At 37.3% G+C, this 20748-nt stretch overlaps 2 protein-coding genes across 4 annotated transcripts; one reads left to right on the top strand and one right to left on the bottom strand.

Annotated features, from left to right (window-relative positions):
• Positions 1-940: 940 nt before the first annotated feature.
• LOC136677304 (E3 ubiquitin-protein ligase RNF181) lies at positions 941-6164 on the top strand. Of its 3 annotated transcripts, none has more exons than XM_066654809.1 (6): positions 941-1071; positions 1873-1977; positions 2855-2988; positions 3686-3801; positions 4282-4356; positions 5768-6162. In XM_066654809.1, exons 2-6 carry the CDS (start codon positions 1892-1894, stop codon positions 5825-5827), a joined length of 471 nt encoding a protein of 156 aa, XP_066510906.1. In that variant the 5' UTR covers positions 941-1071; positions 1873-1891; the 3' UTR covers positions 5828-6162. The 3 variants fall into 3 exon arrangements, with proteins under 3 accessions (XP_066510906.1, XP_066510907.1, XP_066510908.1); XM_066654810.1 differs by lacking the exon at positions 941-1071 and adding an exon at positions 1095-1155 and having other exon boundaries at positions 5768-6164; XM_066654811.1 differs by lacking the exon at positions 941-1071 and adding an exon at positions 1225-1262 and having other exon boundaries at positions 5768-6164.
• A 6959-nt stretch (positions 6165-13123) lies between these two features.
• LOC136677033 (transmembrane protein 150A-like) lies at positions 13124-20372 on the bottom strand. Its single transcript, XM_066654385.1, has 8 exons — positions 20276-20372; positions 17079-17342; positions 16824-16871; positions 16636-16722; positions 16415-16482; positions 15996-16123; positions 15545-15722; positions 13124-14498 (listed from the first exon to the last, which is right to left on the bottom strand). Exons 2-8 carry the CDS (start codon positions 17141-17143, stop codon positions 14200-14202), a joined length of 873 nt encoding a protein of 290 aa, XP_066510482.1. The 5' UTR covers positions 17144-17342; positions 20276-20372; the 3' UTR covers positions 13124-14199.
• Between the last annotated feature and the right edge of the window lie 376 nt (positions 20373-20748).

Raw genomic sequence — 20748 nt, 5'->3', positions numbered from 1 at the left:
TGAGATTATACTATTTGGGAATAGCACTGAGAGACAAAGATTGGCTACGTATCTGGACTCGAGAGCCCTCAAATCTAAAGAACTGGCTCGCAACCTTGGTGTATCAATGGACTCAGATCTCAGTTTTAGTAGTCATATTAAAGCGGTTACTAGATCAGCATTTTACCATCTTAAGAACATCAGTAAGATTAGAGATTTTCTGACTAAACCAGACCTAGAGAAACTTATCCATGCTTTTATTTCTAGCAGGATTGATTACTGTAATGGTCTCTTAGCTGGACTTCCAAAAAAGACCATTAAACAGCTTCAGCTGATTCAAAATGCAGCTGCCAGAGTTCTCACTCGGAGCAAAAGAAGAGATCATATCACCCCCATCCTCAAATCCTTACACTGGATACCAGTCTGTTATAGAATAGACTTTAAGGTGTTATTACTGGTTTATAAATGTCTCAATGGGGTAGGACCAGCGTATTTATCAGATCTGCTACAGAGATATGAGCCGAGCAGAGATCTCAGATCTTTAGGAACTAGTCAGTTAGTCCTGCCTCGGGTCAAAACTAAACATGGAGAGGCAGCATTTAGCTACTATGCCACTTTTAAATGGAACCAGCTGTCTGAGAATATTAGAAGTGCCCCAACGTTAGACACATTTAAATCAAGACTTAAAACTCTCTTGTTTGAGCAGGCTTACAGCTCAGTTTAAAATATTCTGCACTTTTCTGTAACGGCATTTTATTTCTTTTATTTCTTTTCATTTATTGTCATTTTAAATTGTTTTAATCATTTTAATCATTTTACTCTTTTTATGTAATTGTCTTATTGGAATTTATGATTTTACTCTGGCTTTTAATGTAATTTCTTTTTCTGTAAAGCACTTTGAATTGCTTCTGTATGAAAGGTGCTCTATAAATAAACTTGCCTTGCCTTGCCTTGCCTTGCCTAAATGGGCCGCGGAATCAAGGCTTCTTCAGCGCCCTGTGTAGTGCACTAGTTAGGGAAGAGGAAGCAGGTTTGGACTCGGCCCGATGACACTGCAGCCTTAGCTCAGGTTTCACCACTCACCAACTGACGGTATGATACGTTATTTCTCTATAAATATGCGTATTATACGGTGTTTAAAACGACATAACATGTAAAAATACACCGCAAATAAAGGTGAGGTAGGCCTTACTCCCTTTAAGACTCGCTTTAGTGTAACTTTGAAGTGTGTAAACGGAACAGAGCTGCTATTTTGAATAGCAAACTGTCTTAGCTAGTTAACGGTAATAGAAAAATAGCCTTAGTTAACATATTTCAACTAGCTTTCATACAGTCGCGCTAATGTACCTTTAATGAAAATTACGCGAGCTAAAGTTCTTAGCTTCATTATCCAACTTTAGCTGCCAGATATCAATAGAAGAGCCTTAGCCGGCGGTGTTCTAATATCTGCCTTCTCCCTAGGTAGTGCACTATGTAGGTCATAAATTAATGAAGCAGAAACTATAATAGTGCATTGTATGTGTAATATAACGTTTTATATGTCTAGTTATAAGCTTAGAGAACTGTTTGGCACTATAATTAGCACTAATGAGAAGCCCCCTATTTTATAACCTACATAGGTAGCAGGGAGCCATTTGGTGTAACGTTATTTTGACTTATCAGCTACAGTTAAAGAGGGTAGAATCCACTTAACTTTAATTGATTTAGTTTTTTCTTTTTATTTCAACAAAAGCTGATCAACATACAACAGGAAGTACAATTATACACAGAACTACGTTCCTTAAACCACATAGGGACTATGGAGCTATTTGGGATTGAGCCTATGATCCTCTTTGGCTAAAAGTACCAAAAAGTTATTCCCTGTCATTTTGTAACGTCGTCTCTATATTTCAGTTACGTTTACATTTCCGAGATGACTTCATATTTTGAAGAACATGACTGTGAACCAACAAATCCTGAAGAGCAGTACAGACAGAATGCCCTCCTTGAACTGGCCAGGTACCTGAGCTCTAATAGCCACTACATTAGAAACACAGTTTTTTTAAACATATATAAAGCTATCTACTGTTTATAGGTCCAGCATATAATTGTTACGTAATTATGAAATGATCATTACTATTTCTGCATTTTGAACTAGTCTCTCAAAATACAGATTTGTCTTATTTAACAGAAACTTAATTCAAATGTTGATTTAAGATGTTGATCTTAGTAATGCCATGCTGACAAGTCACTTGTTAAAATAACTTGTCAGATTAATGACAGTTTCTTGTAACAATTACTTATTAACCCATGTTTTTTTGCATTAATTTAGCGTATTATTCTAATGTAATGATTAATAATGTAATAATGTGGAATCCAATTGCCCATTAGTTCAATGTATTATGTAGAATTTTTGAGAAAAGCCATTGTGAATCAAATCAAATCAAATCAAATTTATTTATATAGCGCTTTTTACAACTGATGTTGTCACAAAGCAGCTTCATAGAATTCCAGTAAGACAAAGATTTGACATGAAATGTAAAAACAAATGTAAACCCTCAAGTGAGCAAGCCAGGGGCGACAGTGGCAAGGAAAAACTCCCCCAGCTGAGGAAGAAACCTTGGGAGGAACCAAGGCTCACAAGGGGTGACCCATCCTCCTCTGGTCAATCTACTGGTGATGATAGTTAGTAGTCCATGAGAACTTCATTTTTTCTTCATCAATTGTGAAGATGTTCAACATTTTCAAAACAATTTTTTCAGCATCAGATCGTCGGGAAAATAAATAATCACTTTGAAATATTTAATTTTAGGAAAGTTATTATATTAAGGACATGTAGGACTGTGTTGTGGAATGACAGCAGAATTGTACTTGGTGTTGAATCATTACTCTGCAGGTCACTGATGCAGGGTTTAGACATAGACTCTGGATGGCTAGACGTTTCTGACTGGGACCAGCGTCTCCCTCCTCCTGCCTCTAAAACAGTGGTTCAGAACATGCCTCTACACCGTGTAACACCACAGCAAGCAGGTAAGTTGTTTGGGGTTTTTTTGTTGTTTGTCATGTCCTGGCTGATTTATGAATTCCAAGGCATTATGAAAGTGTTTGTTTCCCCTTTACTGCATTAACAGCCTCCACATTCCTAGCAAAGTATTATACTAGATGTTGGAATAATTCTGCGAGGATCTGATAGAACGCAACCACGTAAACCTTACTGCAGTCAAGTACTGATTCTGGATTATTTGTTCTGGATCATAATTACCACTCCAGCACATCCCAGTGATATTGGATGGTGACCTGTCACTCCATAAAACACAGTTCCCTAACTCGCACAACCCAGTGCTGAGTTCAAAGCTCATATGCAGCTTCTTCTGTAAGAAGATTATATATCTCTTATTACACATATATTAGCTGTGTGCACAATAATGGAACTCACTAATCACAAGGGATGTTTACCGTCATTTGGACATAGTGTTTTGGTTTTGAAAATTTGCACTGTGAAGGTACTAATGCATAAAATTACGTGTGTCCATATTAGCAGGGTATTAATGCGAAGTCGAACTGAAAAACAAACTTGAATCACACAATGTGCCTTGAATATTTGTAGTTGGTTGAGCAGAATTTGGGTCTTTACAGTTTTGAGTTTTGAGTGGTTTGTTTTTTTTTTTTTGCAGTGTGAGGGGTTTGACGTGAGCTCTGATGTAATTGACTCTTTCTTTTGGCCCAGATAAAGGACTGAAGTGTCCGGTATGTTTGCTGGAGTTTGAGGAGGAGGAGACGGTTAGAGAAATGCCCTGTAAACATCTCTTCCACTCTGGCTGCATCTTGCCCTGGCTCGGCAAAGTGAGGCAGACACACACTCACACACACACTCACACACACTTGTTCACCCCAATTTTATCAGGATCATACTCTGCTCAGAGCTCATATTTACATCTTATAAAATATATTATTACTCACTTTAAACCAAACTAGTATTAGGAATTGTTCTAAGTAATTCACCAACACTAAAACAAATTTTTTTATTATTATTATTATGTTTCTTTGTAAATAGTTTCTGCAAAGCTTCAACATTTAAAACTCAAACTCCAATTATTTTGTTATTTTGTCTGTGTTTAATTGTATCACTTGTCTATTTATACATTTTTAATTCTATCTTACTTAATTTTCATTTAAAGCACATTGTCATTTTCTTTTAAACAAATGCTTGGTGAAATCTATTAATATTAAAATAAGCATTTTTATAAATTTAACTAAATAGAACATACATTTTTGAGTGTTTCAAAACAGAAGAATACTTCAGTTACTTAATTTGTGTTTCAGACTAATTCATGTCCACTGTGTCGATTTGAGCTGCCCACAGATAACCCTGACTACGAGGAATTTAAAAAAGACAAGGTAAACAAACCCAAATAGTATCATTTTATACACAAAGTTGTACCATAAATCAACCCAGAAATATCATTTACAATGATTCTCAAGTATGCTTTGATGGAGCGGGACTTAGTTATTCAGACATTGTACAGAGGGACACTAGTGTAGTGTTTGGAGGAGTCTTGATAGGATTTGCTTCAACAGCTATGAAATGTACAGTTCTGATGGCCTCAGAAATTGCTCCTTATGTAGTTTTTATTTTGTTTTACACGTGAATGATAAAGGATGGTAAGTAATTGTTACCACCAAAACATAGCAAACAGTATTTATGGAAGTAATTATTTAAAATAGAAAACAATCCTGCCACTTAGTGCAAATATCAGCTGGTTCAACTGAAGGACTATAAAAATGTGTCTCATTACCAAGGTGCCACACAAGAAACATCTCATTACGGGTAAAACCAGTGAGTTCTCTCAAGACTTTCGCAACGTTATTGTCGCATGACGTACTGAGGGTGAACCGAAGGTTCCAGTGAGCACTGTGGGGCCATAGTGAGGAGGTGGAAAGAACATAATTTCACCACAAACCGGCCATGGCCAAGAGCTCCCCGCAAGATTTCAGACAGTGGAGTGAAAAGAATTATCAGAAGACATTTCTGGAATCAGTGGGTACACTTGTTTAAAAGAAAACAATAAGTAATGCACTCATCCGCCTTGGCCTGTATACACACTCACCACTCAGGACTCCATCGCTGAAGAAAAAGCATGTTGAAATGCATTTAAAGTTTGCTCAACAACATTTAGACATGCCTGTGAAATACTGGGAGAATGTAGTCTGGTCACATGAGACAAAAATGGAATGCTTTGGATGCCAAAATACACACCATGTTTGGAGATCAAAAGGCACTGCATATCAACCAAAAAACACCATACCTACAGTGAAGTTTGGAGGTGAGAACATCATGGTTTGGAGCTGTTTTTTAGCATACGGCACCAGCACACTTCATATAATTGAAATAAGGACAAATGGACAAATGTACAGAGACATTCTTAATAAAAAATCTGCTGCCATCTACCAGGATCATGAAGATGAAACGAGTGTGGACCTGACCTGATTCCAGTTGAAAATCTATGGAAGGAACTAAAGCTCGGAGTCAATAGAAGGAGCTCACGGAACCTTCCGAATTTGAATGTTGCTGTGGAAGAACGGGCCAAAATCACTCATGAGCAAAGCCAGAAAACTGGTGGTGTGTTCAATACTTATTTCACTCTCTGTATGAAGTACAAATCCCATGAGATGAAGGATCAATCTACTTTGCAGTCCCTGAATGAATCTGTTTCTGCTCCAGAGAGTGGAGGGGGTGTGGGCTGGTACAGGGGATAGATCTGTCTATCTGTTTCTGTCTATTTTAATCTATTTTTTGTTTTGGATACAGGAGCGAAGAAGACAGAGAGAACATCGTCTGGAGGATCTGCACGGAGCCATGTACACCTGACCTCATTCGCAGACACATTTCCAATGCACATTTTAAACACAGGGCTTAATTATGATGTGCTGCAGGTTGGACCACACTCTGGAAATCTCTTGTACTTGAAAACAGATTTACTATAAAAAGAAATGTAATATTGCATTTTATATGCAAATGCACAAAACTTTAGTTTGTTTAAATGACGGGCAAAGTGTGATTATGATGCTTGTACTTTTCAACAAGGATGATTTCCATTCTATTTTTTTTAATACACATAATTGTGTTAAAATGTTGCCACTGTATTCATACATCTATTTATTCTTTCTTATTTTTTAACTGCATTTGAACTTTTTCCATTCTTTCTAGTGTAAAAAATAAAGCTGGAAACATTGAGGAAGTATTTTGTCCTCCTGAAATAACTTAATAAAGATGAAAAATCAGTTTTTCAAAAAAAATAGTAATAATAATAATTGGACATGTAAAGTTTTTGATGCATTCCATTAAGTTGTTCACATCTAATAATCTGAAAACGCCTCTTAGAAGCTGGTGGCACATTCTGTCTCTCATGAAGTTGAGCCCTAACAAATTCTGTGAAGTTGTGTGGGCTGTGGGCCGACCAGTCTATATTTCCAGCCATTTCTTCTTCTTTTTTGTGTTTTTTTCCTCTTCTCAGTAAATCCTTGGAGGTTCAAATCCTTTCATATCCATAGCACCGAGAAGCAATTCTTACAGTGGAAGAATGGACAAATACAGCTGTGGATGCTTTTGGATCTGAAGCTCAGACCCTGTCTTAGAAACTAAAGAAACTAAAGTGATAAGGACACATGGTGTTAGAAATATCTGCTCAGCACTGAGTAACTTGTACTTAATGGCTGTTTTGATTGGAAATATAAGGACTACTGTGCAGTTGCCCATTTGTTGAAGGTCACTTGCATTGACCCTCATTTTGTGAGTTTTGCCACATTAAGCAAATAATTTGCTGAGTCATTAGGTGCTTCCTCTATAAATCATATGCTAAAAGCGTCACTAATTTTGAAAACAGCAAGATGGAGCTGATAAGTGAGAAGGTTATCAGAAAGGAGCAAATTAAAGAAGTTTCCTTTCAAATACCTGGTTCCTGTTATTGGAGCCTTCAGAGTAGAATTTCCCCATTAAGTGCGTTTAATAAATACAACATTCCAGCAAGATATAACATATACTCTTGTTTATTTATCATTGTCATTTTTTTCTGTAATTAAATATAAATCTCTGATTAAACAAGGAAAAAAAATCATTGAAGTAATACATAACTTTTAATTATTTACATAAGTGATTTATAAAATAAAAAATATTCTCTTTGTCCCTCCCCCGAGGTTTTGGAGGGATATTTTTAACCTCTCCCTCCTCAGTCTTGACCTTGCGAGAATCCGTCGTGCTGATAAAAAATATTTTCTATCTATTTTTTTTATTACTCTTAAAGGCATCAGAAAAATAATTCCTGCTCAGAGATAAACATACAGATTGAAAATACATCACAAAAATAAAAGTCCCCTCCTGGCCACTCCCCTCAGCCAGTGAATTATTTGCATGAAACAATTCCACCTCATGAATTCTATCATGTCTTCTGACCAGCATTACAATGTGACAGGTTTTCAGTTCGTCTGTTGGCAGGCTCTTAGCTCTGAGTAACAGCGTGTGTTTGGCTAGTAACAAAGTAACAAAGCTCCAAAAGAAATGTCTGAACATAAACAAATGTCTACTTCTTCACCTCAACTTGAAAAAACCCTCGCAATTTGGTTAAACAAAGACATGCGATGGGGATCCAAGCTGACTTTGCAGTAGCTACAAGGCTTTGTGTTGAAATGCAATACACCTTCACAGGTAAAAAGTTGGTATTGTCTTAATTAATAGAGAATCAGATCTTCACAGATCTCTCTTTCTTGTCATATCTGGTGGTTGTCTCTGGAAAGCAGTTTCCCAGCCCAAGCAATTTTCACCGGACTTTGGTTTTCTGATTGTTTTGTGTCTACTGTTTGTCAAGCTCCAGCTAGTACCAACGAAACAGACTGAAAAATAGTAGCTGTACAATCGCAAGTTTGAGACTGGAACCAAATCGAATGGTCTCGAAAACGTATCTGTAACTACAAATCTGGTTTTTAGATCCAGTGCAGACTAGGGCTGGGATGAGGGACAATTCTGAAAAACCATTACATTTGAACAACATTCTTGATAAACGTCAAATAAAAAGGCTGTGTTGTTATCCAGTGTCTGTAACACTCAGTGTAGCTCTGACCAAGTAGAAAGCAAATACCATGTGCCTTAACACTTGGCAGATTCATTTTTCCTTCATTAACATTGCCACAACAACTAAATTTTAAACTAACATTGCAATCGACAAATGTTCTGTGGGAACTTTCCTTCATAGCCCCTCTGAAGATAACAGATCAGAGTGAAAATTGGTCATGTTTACAGAAAGAAAATACAAATCAATAACTTTGGATAAATCAATGTAGCCCCCAGCGCTAGTGGCGACAATGAGCACTTTTCCACCAGAATGATACAGCACTGTACAGTGAAAAATACACAGCTCTCCTCATCCTGATCTTGTACAAGGGAAACAGGAGGAGGTCTGACAATTTAAACCAATGGTCTGCATCAATTCAAGCTCCAACTAAGACTCCTCAGAACCACTGCAGATACAGTAGAGATGGTTAGTGTTGGTATGGCTCAACTGCAAAAGGTAATAACGTCAAAATGACGGGTCACAGATTATTAGTGTTCTACACAGTCTGATGGAAAAGTGCTTCAATCAAAAATCATGTAAACTTCAAGGCAATTCCCAACTGCCCAGTTTCAGTTGGGCGATATGATAGCACCCACTAATGGCATAGCTACAGTTTGTTGTCAAATCTTGACTCAACTTGAAAATTTACTTTCATTTTAATAGTATTCCATAAGTAAAACACTACTGATTGAGTAGTGCATCATTAGTTTGAACTTCTTGAAATTCTAAATACATAATACTGTGTACTGTTTACAAAAATCTTCTGGAAATGTATCATGATATTTTGGACATCTTGCCCGAACTTACTTTGAATATCAAGTGTTGGAAATCTTGACCAAATCTCAACTGTTCTGAATATCTGTATGCTTACAGCTTTTGAACTGGATCAAATAAATCAAGAACTGAATCAAGAAAAGTGATTCAATTTGGTTGTACATGTTCTCTCAGCTGCCACAAATAGTACATAAATTAAACTGCCCTAGTAATTAACTTCCTTTATATAGAATGCAAACAAGATATTTGGACTGAAGAGTAGAAGCCTTGATACCGCGTCATGAGAAGGCTGAAATTTGCCACATTGGTTAGAATACTCTAGGGAGTGCAGCTAAATAAATCTAACCACAGAAATCTGCCTGCACAAAACATACCAAAAATACATTGCAGCCTCTAAAACAAACAGTGAAAACAAGGAGAGCTGGAGTACATACAAATCCTGTCAGAGGTTGGAGAACACCAGGGTGTGAAAACATATTTTTAATATGCCCAATGCTAACATCAGCTAGAGCCTTGGGCTGTAGAACAGTGGAACTGTTCTCTGGAGTGATGGAGCTTCATACAATACCTTTAAGTGGAGTGGCATTTCTGATTCAGTACTAATCGTCCAACATCAGTACCTATCCTCACTAATGGTCATTTAGGCTGAATGCAATCAAATTCTCACAGCAATGTTTCAACATCCAGTGTACAAAGTCTTCTCAGAAGAGTAGAGAAGTCCTGTTATGGCAGGAAAAGGCTAAAAGCTCCCCATTAACACCCCTCAACTGAGAAGAAACTTTGGTTAAAGTATCTGCAGACTGTTGGACACCCATGTTCATAATATCTTCCTTAAGGCTCATGTATTTAGCAACAGTTTTGAAAATTGGCATGAAGTCATTTTATGGTAACTACACCACTGCAAAGTTTTCTTTCTTTACATAACTGAAAATCCAAAACAGCAAAATTAGAAGAAACCCTAGTGTCCGTAAACTCTAACAGACAATGTGCACCTCCACTTCGCTGGCAACTGATGGTAGCTTTTCCAGTCTCCTGTACAAAGAAAAACTCTCAGAAACAGCAGGAACAGAAGATTAAGGCCCCCCAATAGCTTTCTCCTCATATATTTCAAACGTGGTTTCCCAGGAACCAGCCTGGATACCAATACAATTCTATAGTCCAGCCATTCATGAACCTGTTTACAGACCACCACTGCAGTGTCTTGGCACCATTTCCCAAAATGGCACTCAGGTTACTCTAGTTACTGTGTCCTCCTGCTACACTTAGACGACAAAATACTAAGCTAATGTCTTTGCAATAAAATACATAAAGAACAATGCTTTGGTGGACCAGATGAATATGGCAACAGAATATAATCTAAAAAAAACAATAACAAAAAAACAAATTTTTGAATGTAATGTTGGCTTAAAACATGTCACTTTGTATTTATTATTAGGTGTTTTTTTTACTTTGAATTTACTTTGTGAAACATTCCACATATTAGTAGCTAATAATTTTTTCATGCATCATACTGTTCTGAATGTGATAAAATATCTAGGATATGCAGCTTAGTAGTTTACAGTTGATTCTGCACATCAATTGTATGTCAAGAAAAAAAAAAATGAGGAACACAAGCCAGACTTCAGGCTAACACAGCATCCTACTAAACACATAGTTTGTCAAAGGACAGTGATAGTGCATCTAGTAATGCAGCATGTGTAGCATGTTAGTATGATGTTGTAAACAAAGCCCTTGTTGTTGGAACACAGCCAGTTCATTTGGTCGACACTATTCCAACAGAGTCGAGTGCGTTTATTTTACCTGTGAAAGTTAGCAAAAAAGCTAGAAATTATATATTAAATGTTAATATTAGCTGGCTACCTAATTAGCAACTACGCAGCTACACAAACTAGTTAGCAGCAAATAAGCAATTTTATCTGTGTCCATCTACAGAGACATAATTTACTGTCAAAATACACAAGAATTAAATTTTAGTCCCTGAAGATGTTTTAAACGATATATTATGTGTATTTTGTGTGGATGGGACATTCATTCAAGACATTTTAGGTGAAGTTTTAGGAGACTTCATGTAATGCATGAAATTTAGCTTTGTGCACGTTTCTATTAAGTCAAATGAAAGTTTCACCAAGTAAAATCAGTCCACAAACCAAGGACAGATCAGCAGTCACTTTACAGTGTTAAATATAACTCAGAAAAACAGATGGTGGAAGCAGGTCATGGCTGGAGCCTCATGGGGAAAAAAATACCATAGCAATGGAAAGCTATGTACGATTGTGAATAAGGTGTATCATGACCTATATCAAAGATTAAAAAACAAAACTGATAAAAGGCAAGTGTGTTAATAATTTGCCATAAAGAACAACCAAAATAAGATGGTTATCCATGATTTTACAGGGAAAAACAAGTGCAGGAAGAGTATCAAGACACATTATTTTCCTCAATTTCACGCAATCTTAAACTACACTATCTTAGGTTTTCTTAGAATGTTTTGCTAAATTCATACATGTGCACAATTCTTACAAGCAAGTACAATAAACATCCTTAACTACAGGCCCTTTGCCACACACATTCAGAGTATCACTCAGTAGTAATAATAATAATAATAATTATTATTATTATTATTATATTATTATTATTATTATCACTCAGTAGATCTAAAAAAAAAATAAAAATGCACTTAAAAATGCTTCATTTTGATTTCATTCATTGTGGAACGTGCAAATACTTAATTGTCAAATGGTGGAGGGGGAGCACAACAGCAGGATCCAGCAGCTAAAACCACCCCCTTAAACTGTAACCATAAAATTCTCCTTTTCCATTCCCTCGATGTCTACAAATCAGGCAGCAACAAACAAACCACAGAAACTCTGTGCATCAAAAAACAAACCCAAGCCAAGTTAACTTGACCCTTGACCAATTGCAACATACTTGGCCCAATTATCATACTTCTCTATTACAACCTTGGAGAAGTCAAATCTGGACCAAGTGAAAATGACCTGATGGAGCGAACAAAAATCACAGCAGGATTAAAAGAGTAGTTTAGCGTACAATCAAATTCACACAAGTTTCCCCCAATACAGTCAAATAGCAATTTTTTTGTCTCTAAAAATAGACAGAGGTGTGCTAGCTAAAGTCAGCAGTAGTGATCACTTTCAAAACTGGATTGTGTTTTTAAGCAAACGACCCAGTGCTACTAGATGTGCTACAGGTGCTGGTCATAAAATTAGAATATCATGAAAAAGTTGATTTATTTCAGTAATTCCATCCAAAAAGTGAAACTTGTATATTATACTCATTCATTACTCACAGACTGATATATTCATTCATTCATTCATTATCTGTAACCGCTTATCCAGTTCAGGGTCGCGGTGGGTCCAGAGCCTACCTGGAATCATTGGGTGCAAATCACAGTGGACCAACACCAGCAGAGGACATGGCACCCCAAACCCTCACTGACTGTGAAACTTTACACTGGACCTCAAGCAACATGGATTCTGTGCCTCTCCTCTCTTCCTCCAGACTCTGGTCCTTCATTTCCAAAGGAAATGCAAAATTTACTTTCATCAGAGAACATAACTTTGGACTACTCAGCAGCAGTCCCGTCCTTCTTGGAAGCAAAATGCTTCTGAAGCTGAGTGGCTTGACACAAGGAATGCGACAGCTGAAACCTATGTCTTACATATGTCTGTGTGGTGGTGGTTCTTGAAGCACTGACTCCAGCTGCAGTCCAGTCTTTGTGAATCTCCCCCACATTTTTGAATGGGTGTTGTTTCACAATCCTTTTCAGGGTGCAGTCATCCCTATTGCTTGTACACTTTTTTTCTACCACATATTTTCCTTCCCGTCGCCTCTTTATTAATGTGCTTGGACACAGAGCTCTGTGAACAGCCAGCCTCTTTAGCAATAAAGTTTTGTGTCTTGCCCTGATTGTGTTGTCAATGGTCATCTTTTGGACAACTGTCAAGTCAGCAATCTTCCCCATGATTGTTTAGCCTACAGAACTAGACTGAGAGACCATTTAAAGGCCTTTGCAGGTGTTTTGAGTTAATAAGCTGATTAGAGAGTGGCACCAGGTGTCTTCAATATTGAACATTTTCACAATATTCTAATTTTCTGAAATACTGAATTTGGGGTTTTTCATTAGTTGTCAGTTATAATCATCAAATAAAAAGACATAAACACTAGAAATATATCAGTCTGTGTGTAATGAATGAGTATTACATACAAGTTTCACTTTTTGAATGGAATTACTGAAATAAATCAACTTTTTCATGATATTATAATTTTATCAGCAGCACCTGTAAGTTTTCATTTCTCATCTAAATTAGCCTCCAGTGCAAACCTAAGAATCAAACTTTAGGCACCAAGTAGGTTTGGCTAACTGATTACGTTTGAAGAACAGGGGAAAAGGCAGTGCAAAGTTGGTTTGCCAAACTATTCCATTAACAGAATGGTTGCTGACCCATCTGGTTTTTGCCTTTGGTTGTGCTCAGGTATCGAGAGCTGAAGTCTAAGTGGTTTCCCTTCTTAATCCTAATTCAACAAATGTCACCACACATAGAGCGTTTTAACCACAGGACCAGACATACTCTCATAACAAGAACGTCTGGGGACACACACATTAAATTTTCATCTTAATGTTGTTAGGAATGTAGCCTTATTAGGGTAGAAAAATTGTAGGTGAGAAATTCTGAAACCAGTGTAATGCCTTGTGAATGTGGAACTCTGGTGCACTTGTCAACATTGCCTGACTGACAGCAAGCCTTCTGACAAAATGTCTAGCATAGCAGAATAAAGTCAAATATCAGGCTACATCCTATAAAAATCAGACCTCTTTTAAGAGAAGAAACAGTTCTGTAAAATAACAATTATGTTTTGGTAGCTAGATTGTTTTGCATGGGCTATCAATTGTATCGCTCTGACATTAGAGACCACTGACTTGATTAATTTGTGGTTGATTTTAGAGGTCTCCACCCAATGTCAATGCTGTAATCACATCCCAAAAATTATTTGTCCCCAGACAAGCATACATAATGTAACCACTAACTCAGAATTTAACCTGGGCCTTTAATCCAGTTTCCGGTGCCAGATTTCTTTCAGTCACTGGTAGTTAACTGAATTACCTGATTTGCCACGTAATGCCATTCCTGACATCTGCTGGATTATCCAAGCATTGAAAATAAACTCTGCAGACCACTGGGTCCACAGTATAGGAGTTGAGAAACTTTGTCCTATAACAAATTAACTACCAATGATTACAAAATCCAGGACCAGCTCATGCAATCCAGACAAACTCCAATACTGCTTCTTTTTCACCTATGGAGTTTTTTTTCCATTCATTCTCCAGGCAGTCAGTGTGGTTCTAAAGCATAGCTATGCTCTCTGGTGTGCAATTCAAGTGTGTTGAGGTACTGCTGCCTCCTGGTGACTTCAGACCCTTCGAGGCTCCTCCGCCCAGGCCTCTGGAACCACCACCAAGCATGACGCTAGAGCCGTGCTGGAGGTTTCTTTGGAGGCCAGCCATCATGGTCTCGCTGGTGACAGTGCCAAACTCATAGGTGAAGGTTCCATAGAAGACGAGAATGACCACGGTAAAGACCCACTCGCAGATGGCAGCCGCGTGCTGAAGGACAAAGCTTTCATGGATGAAGAAGATGCCACCTGAGGTCAGCAGTTAGGGAATGCAAACAGTAGTGATGATGATGAAGAGTATAATTTGTCTATTTTTCATTATCAGTCCAACAAATTAGTCTACTCTTAGATAATCTTAACAGAATATTGTACTTTCATGCTTTATACAAATATTATATATAAATGATGCCATATATGATTACTTAATTGTATCTCTAAGACATATGAGTTCTGAAGTTTGCTGTTATTTAGTTCAGCACTGGAGCTGAGACTAACAATTAACACGAGCATATAATCCACCAATTAGCATATGACCCGAAATCATTAGTCTTTTGCTTCAAATAATGTTGAATGTTTAAGTAAGCTTTTTGTGTCCATGAGACACAGTCCATGAGTCTGCCTTAGTTTACGTAAAAAAAAAAGTAAAAAAACATCAATTAATTGTTGTCACTAAAAGAGAAATCCATTTTCTTTAACAATTATATAGCATGCAGGGATCTACAGACTGTCTTTACAAAAGAGATCTTTACAGGTGTGTGTGTGTGTGTGTGTGTGTGTGTATACAAATTAATATTTGGTGTGTATTTATATGAAGGGTAGCACAAAGCATGCTGCCAGGGCTGTGATCCTGAGTGTGAGTGTGTATTCAAGCAACCACAGCAGCTCTCTGAAGACTGCATGCTTAGAAAGCAGCTCATACTTAATTCATGCTGAGTCTGGTTAATTATCCATCTACTCCCACCCATTTGAGTCTGCTCTGCTCCTCTAGTTTCCTCCTAATGCTGCATCCTTTGACACTATATTATAGGTACTGTTCGCATAAAATTTCAGCCAATGAACAAAAATAAATATCCAGCATAATTACTTTAAATTAATAATTCAACATAAAATTCATTTACAGCTTCTCGTTACCTCAAATGTTGTTGATCACACAAATAAAATAAAATGTCTGACATCCTATTCCCTTAAATTTACAGACAAATAATGTATTTATTTTTTTACTCTTTTAGTTTTATAGAGCAAACTCTGCCCATAAATTACCATTTATCGTTTTAAAATATGTTTTCAAAGGATACTAAGCACCAGAGACACCAAGGAGCCAGCAGCAAGAGCAACCCGGACATGGGCCATCCAGTAGTCAAGGGCAGTCTCGGCCACTCGGTAGGTCAACACACACTGCAGACACACAAACAACAGACCAGCAGGAAAGGCCACACCAGCTCCAACATAGTGAAGAGTCTTAGCATGGTCCACCTGGACACAGAACATTTACAATAAGCTGATATCCAAAAAATACAACAGAAAAGCAGCAGGACTTTATGCTGCACTCTTGGATATGGTTCAACAAGTCTAACAAGGAACATAAAATTACATAACGTTTCGAAGACATTCCAGATGTAACAGAATTATTAAACAGGATCAGCAGTAAAATACAGAATAATTTCCTTGCACTGCACACCCTGTATCTGAGTACACTGCTCCTGTCAATATAATCAACATTCAGGCTTTATTACAGTACACACTGACCTGGAAGTTTCCCACCATAACCAGACCCACAGCATTGATGAAGCCGGACACCAGGCCACTGGTGTTGGTCCAACAGTGATGACTATGTTCGATAATCTGAGCATAACGCAGAAGACACACCATAACCACTAGAGAGAGAGAGAGAGAGAGAGAGAGAGAGAGAGAGAGAAAGAAAGAAAAGAATATGCCATTACATAAAAGTGACACTACAATAAGAGTGAAGATGTATACAGTTAGTCGAATATACTATACCAGATAACAGAATGGATTGGGGAAAAAAATAAATCTAGGGGAGGGCCTATAGCTCATATTAAAATACGCAAATATTTGAATTGCAAAAATCAATTGCCCACCCTTAACTAAAAGGATACCTATTTAGATAAGTGACACACTCTCATATATTCTTGCAGGAAACTTACCCATGAAGGCTCCTACGTTTCCTATGAGACTGAAAAGGCAGCTCTCTGGAGGGAAGGAGCCACATTTACTGCAAAAGACAGATTTCATTTAAAAACCCTACAATATTTAAAATCACACACACATGACACAGAGCTAAAAAATATATTTTTTTTCAGGGTGGCTGTGTGTCATGTATGTGCTGCTTGTTTTTTGATGAATATGCTGAAAGTCTGTGTGTTACCTAATGAGTGGGATGTCTTGAATGGTGCAGCATGTTTTAGGGAAGCCAGGTTTGGCTGTCTCTTCTGAACACGTCACATTGTAGGTCCTGCATACAATGATATGCATTAAAGGCATGTTTGAAAAACTTTCTCATCAATACTCACGCGTGCACACACACACAGACACACACACCAAATATGTTTTTACCAGTTTTCCACGGGACACACGTGGTGGTTCATCACAGCCATGGCGTATCTGTGGAAACAAATTTTACTCTTATTTCTATAGAACGGTTAAAACAGTAGTTGGCCCAGAATCAATTGACCCACAGTCTGGTAGTGGTAGCTACCTTGTGATTGTGGACCTTAGTTCTAGAAGTATGATTTTACTCATGATATATTTAGTAATATGTATTATGACATCACCAGAAAATAAAGCATTGTATTGTCCATCACTACTCACACTATCCATATTCCGGTGATGGAGAAGGCGGCCAGGCTGACAGGTAGGACGATCCAGGCGGTCATTGAGTTGGAGTTGCGATATCCTGAGCATGAGGGGGAGGAAGACAAAGAGCGGAGTAAGGGGACACAGACAGAGACGGACTCGGGAATGACAAGGGGACAGTGATGGGCTGGGACACACAGGGGAGGGACATGAGAGGAGGACGGGGATGTCACGGCACTTCCTGATCCCCACCAAGCTCAGGCACTGGTGGTGTAGAACCTGAAAGTATTTGATAAAAGAATCCTCAGTATCTGACCTCATTAAATAGGAGAGAGACAATATATGAGAGTTTGGTGTTTGAAGCTGGCCAGACAGGACCAACTATGCACACACTACAGTACAGCAATACAGTTTGAAAAATATCATTATCGTATTTCAACAATTTCTGTTTCCACTCTGACGTTATTAAAGCCAATTTTGTTCTTTTTTTCAAAACGTTTTTTCTTCACAACCACATGAACGGATTATAGCTACTCTTATATGGTGCTTTTCTAGACACTCTTGACACTTTCTCTGGGACAGTCCCCAGTCACCACCTTCTACTACCTACCACTATCTTCAGTGGATTTGCTTGTTTTGACATTCAGGTGCTACAGTCACTGGCGTATGTTTACATCAATGTAAATTTAGTGTGTTTTCATCAACCAAGTTAGTAAGTGTAAATAGAATTATTGCATAAACTGAGAAATTAATGACTGGAATATTTAACTTCATTCATTCATTGTCTGAAACCGCTTATCGGGTTCAGGGTCGCAGTGGGTTTTGAGCCTACCCGGAATCACTGGGCACAAGGCAGGAACACACCCTGGATTTGGCACCAATCCTTCACAGGGTGACACACATTCACACCTATGGACACCTTTTGAGTCACCAATCCACCTACCGACATGTGTTTTTGGACCGTGGGAGGAAACCGGAGCACACAGAGGAAACCCATGTGGACACACCAAACTCCTCACATACTTGGACCCACAACCCCAGGTCCATGGAGCTGTGTGACTGCAACACTACCTGCTGCGCCACTGTGCGACCCTATTTAAATTTATGCTATTGTAAAATTAAAACGCAGCAGTGTCTATATTTTAATAATTTCAGTACAATCTATCTATCTTTGTGAATACCTGCAACTGAAGCTGAAGCTGTTCAATTTAGTAAATTTTTCACAGTTCCTGGAAAGTATTATAAGAGTTGTTTTGAAAACATTTCTAGTAGGGAGCACTGAAACGGCTTATCAAATTCTTATTTATTGTTGTATATGAAACATCATGAAATAATTTTGCTATGGCACTCACAGGGGTTTTCACACAATGTAACAGACATAAACAGACACACACATCAGTCATTATAAGAATCTGATGCTTATATAATATCCTGTCTTTTCCAAAGGACAATTATTGTTGATGTTTTGTAGCTCTGAGACATTTGTTTTTTAACTACAGTCTTGCCAGGCAAGAAATGTATTTTTTTTTTTTACAGTGTAAAAGGGACTATGAAGTGTATTCAAATACTAATCCTTCCCTAAATTCCCATGATCACAGAACATTCAAGTCTTCAAAGCTAATGCAAGTTATGTGGGTATTTGGCAGTTGATAGATTCACAGTATTGTACCTGTAGTAGTCATATGGCAGTTTTAATGTCTTCCAGGTCTCGCCTGTTATTATCATCTTAACTGGTAGAGAAATTGTGTTCAGTGTGATGCCTGCTCTACCATTTATAAATCATTCACACATTTCATTTTTGGTCAAACAAACTACACTAGAACCCCCCAAAAAATGGGCTTTAGTTATACCTTTCTGAACATAAACTGAGTTGACAATACACAAAAATAAATAAAGAAATAAAAAATATGGTTGTGTACAGTGTGCAAGTTACAGTGGCTATACAGGATGTGACACTGAACTTGTAATTTCCCAATGACTGTGACTGATAGAGGTACCGAAAAAATGCAAGTTAAGCCTACTATGCACAGCAAAAGCCATATCAACATTGTCCAGAAAAGGCAAGCTTTAGCACAGGCTGATGCACAGTAAAAAACACAGTGTTGTGGTTTAAACACACCTTTCATATCTTTCATGAAAATGCTCTGGATTAGAATCCTACGGCATGTGGAATTTGCACAGCGTTTAAGTCAACATTAACAATAAAATATTACACATTTTGAGTCAAAATATGCTGCTTTCCAGATGACATCTTTTTCAAGAGCATCCGTGTTTACTCCAAGTCACATACAGCTTGTGTTACAACAGCGTGGCCATTTCAATGCTAGCCTGGTCTATCTCCTGTTAAGTATCTGTTGCATTATTAAGAGAAGCATTTGACAACAAAGACCATGTGGCAGAAGAGCTAGACATTTATACCAAGAGAATGGCAAAGATTTTACTTTTAAAATACATTAGTGTCTTCAGTCCCTTAACTAGTATTAAGGGTTGTTCAAAGGAAAGGTAATGGGACACGTTGCTTACACATGCTCATGTCCCATCTTTTGTAAACAAAGCTAATCAAACAGACAGTAAAGTTAATAAGAAGTATATTGACACACTGAGTTTTTATTAATTCTCTAAAGATTAAAGAGTATTGAATACCCACTGCTTTATGCATTGTCCCAATTTTATTTAGATTTAATTATTATTTTCGTGATTTGTTGAAAACTATTTTCATTCACTCTGGATTCAAACTGATTTGCTTTATTGAAAATAAATGCTTTGGAAGACACTTGTTGTCTTGTGCTACTGAAGTACAAATGACTGTCCTATTTAAATAACGTTAACCTTAAACGTTAAAATATCATAATTTAAACATTCTACGTTAAACTATTAGTTAAAGCTTAAATTGCATGGGCCTTTCTTGCTTATTATTTTACTATTTTACGTGTTACTAATAGCTATTTATAGCACGTTCAGTGATTATTAACACTCTGTTTAGTGTTTTCTGGTTTAAAATTAAGTGCATAACAAGAAAATGTTAAGTTTTTGGAGTTTTCCCTTAAAAACCCTCAGTTCGTATTGAGTAAGATAGAAGCTAATGCTACATGAGTATCAAGTTATGCTATGCAAACGCAGAAAAAACTCACGAAATACAGCAAATTCAGAACTTCTATACAAACGAAAAAAGACTGATAAACATGTATAAAATGTCCGTTTTCCAAACATACCTTTTATTCCGCTATTTTCGTGACTACCCCCCTAAAATAACCTTGTCGGTGCCGCTTTATAGTAGCGGGCTAACGTTAGCTCCATCCGAGCTCATTTCCTCGCGATAATTGTAGTTTTCTAGAGCAACCATCACCGTTAAGTTTGATTTCATTGGACAACGAGAAGAACTACATTAACCACAATTCATCTGCGATGTCGTAGGATTTCGTTAAGTCTTGGTTCCAGTGTTGAAGAAAAAGTTTAATCCTCTTGAAAATTGTCCTTTTCCACGGATAAACCTCATAAAATTACATTTTATTTTCATTTGAATAATGAAAAATTGCAGGAAAATGTATATTCATTTAATGAACAGTACAACGATTATATATTTGTAGTAAATATGTATATGTGTATATTTGTAATATTCCCTAAACAGTGTACTATTATCAAATGGATATATCCATCTAACAATTTACTATGAAATATAATGATT

The sequence above is a fragment of the Hoplias malabaricus genome, chromosome X2 (genome assembly GCF_029633855.1).
Source record: "Hoplias malabaricus isolate fHopMal1 chromosome X2, fHopMal1.hap1, whole genome shotgun sequence".
NCBI classification, from domain to species: domain Eukaryota; kingdom Metazoa; phylum Chordata; class Actinopteri; order Characiformes; family Erythrinidae; genus Hoplias; species Hoplias malabaricus.
This window is presented reverse-complemented; position numbering and strand designations above follow the sequence as displayed.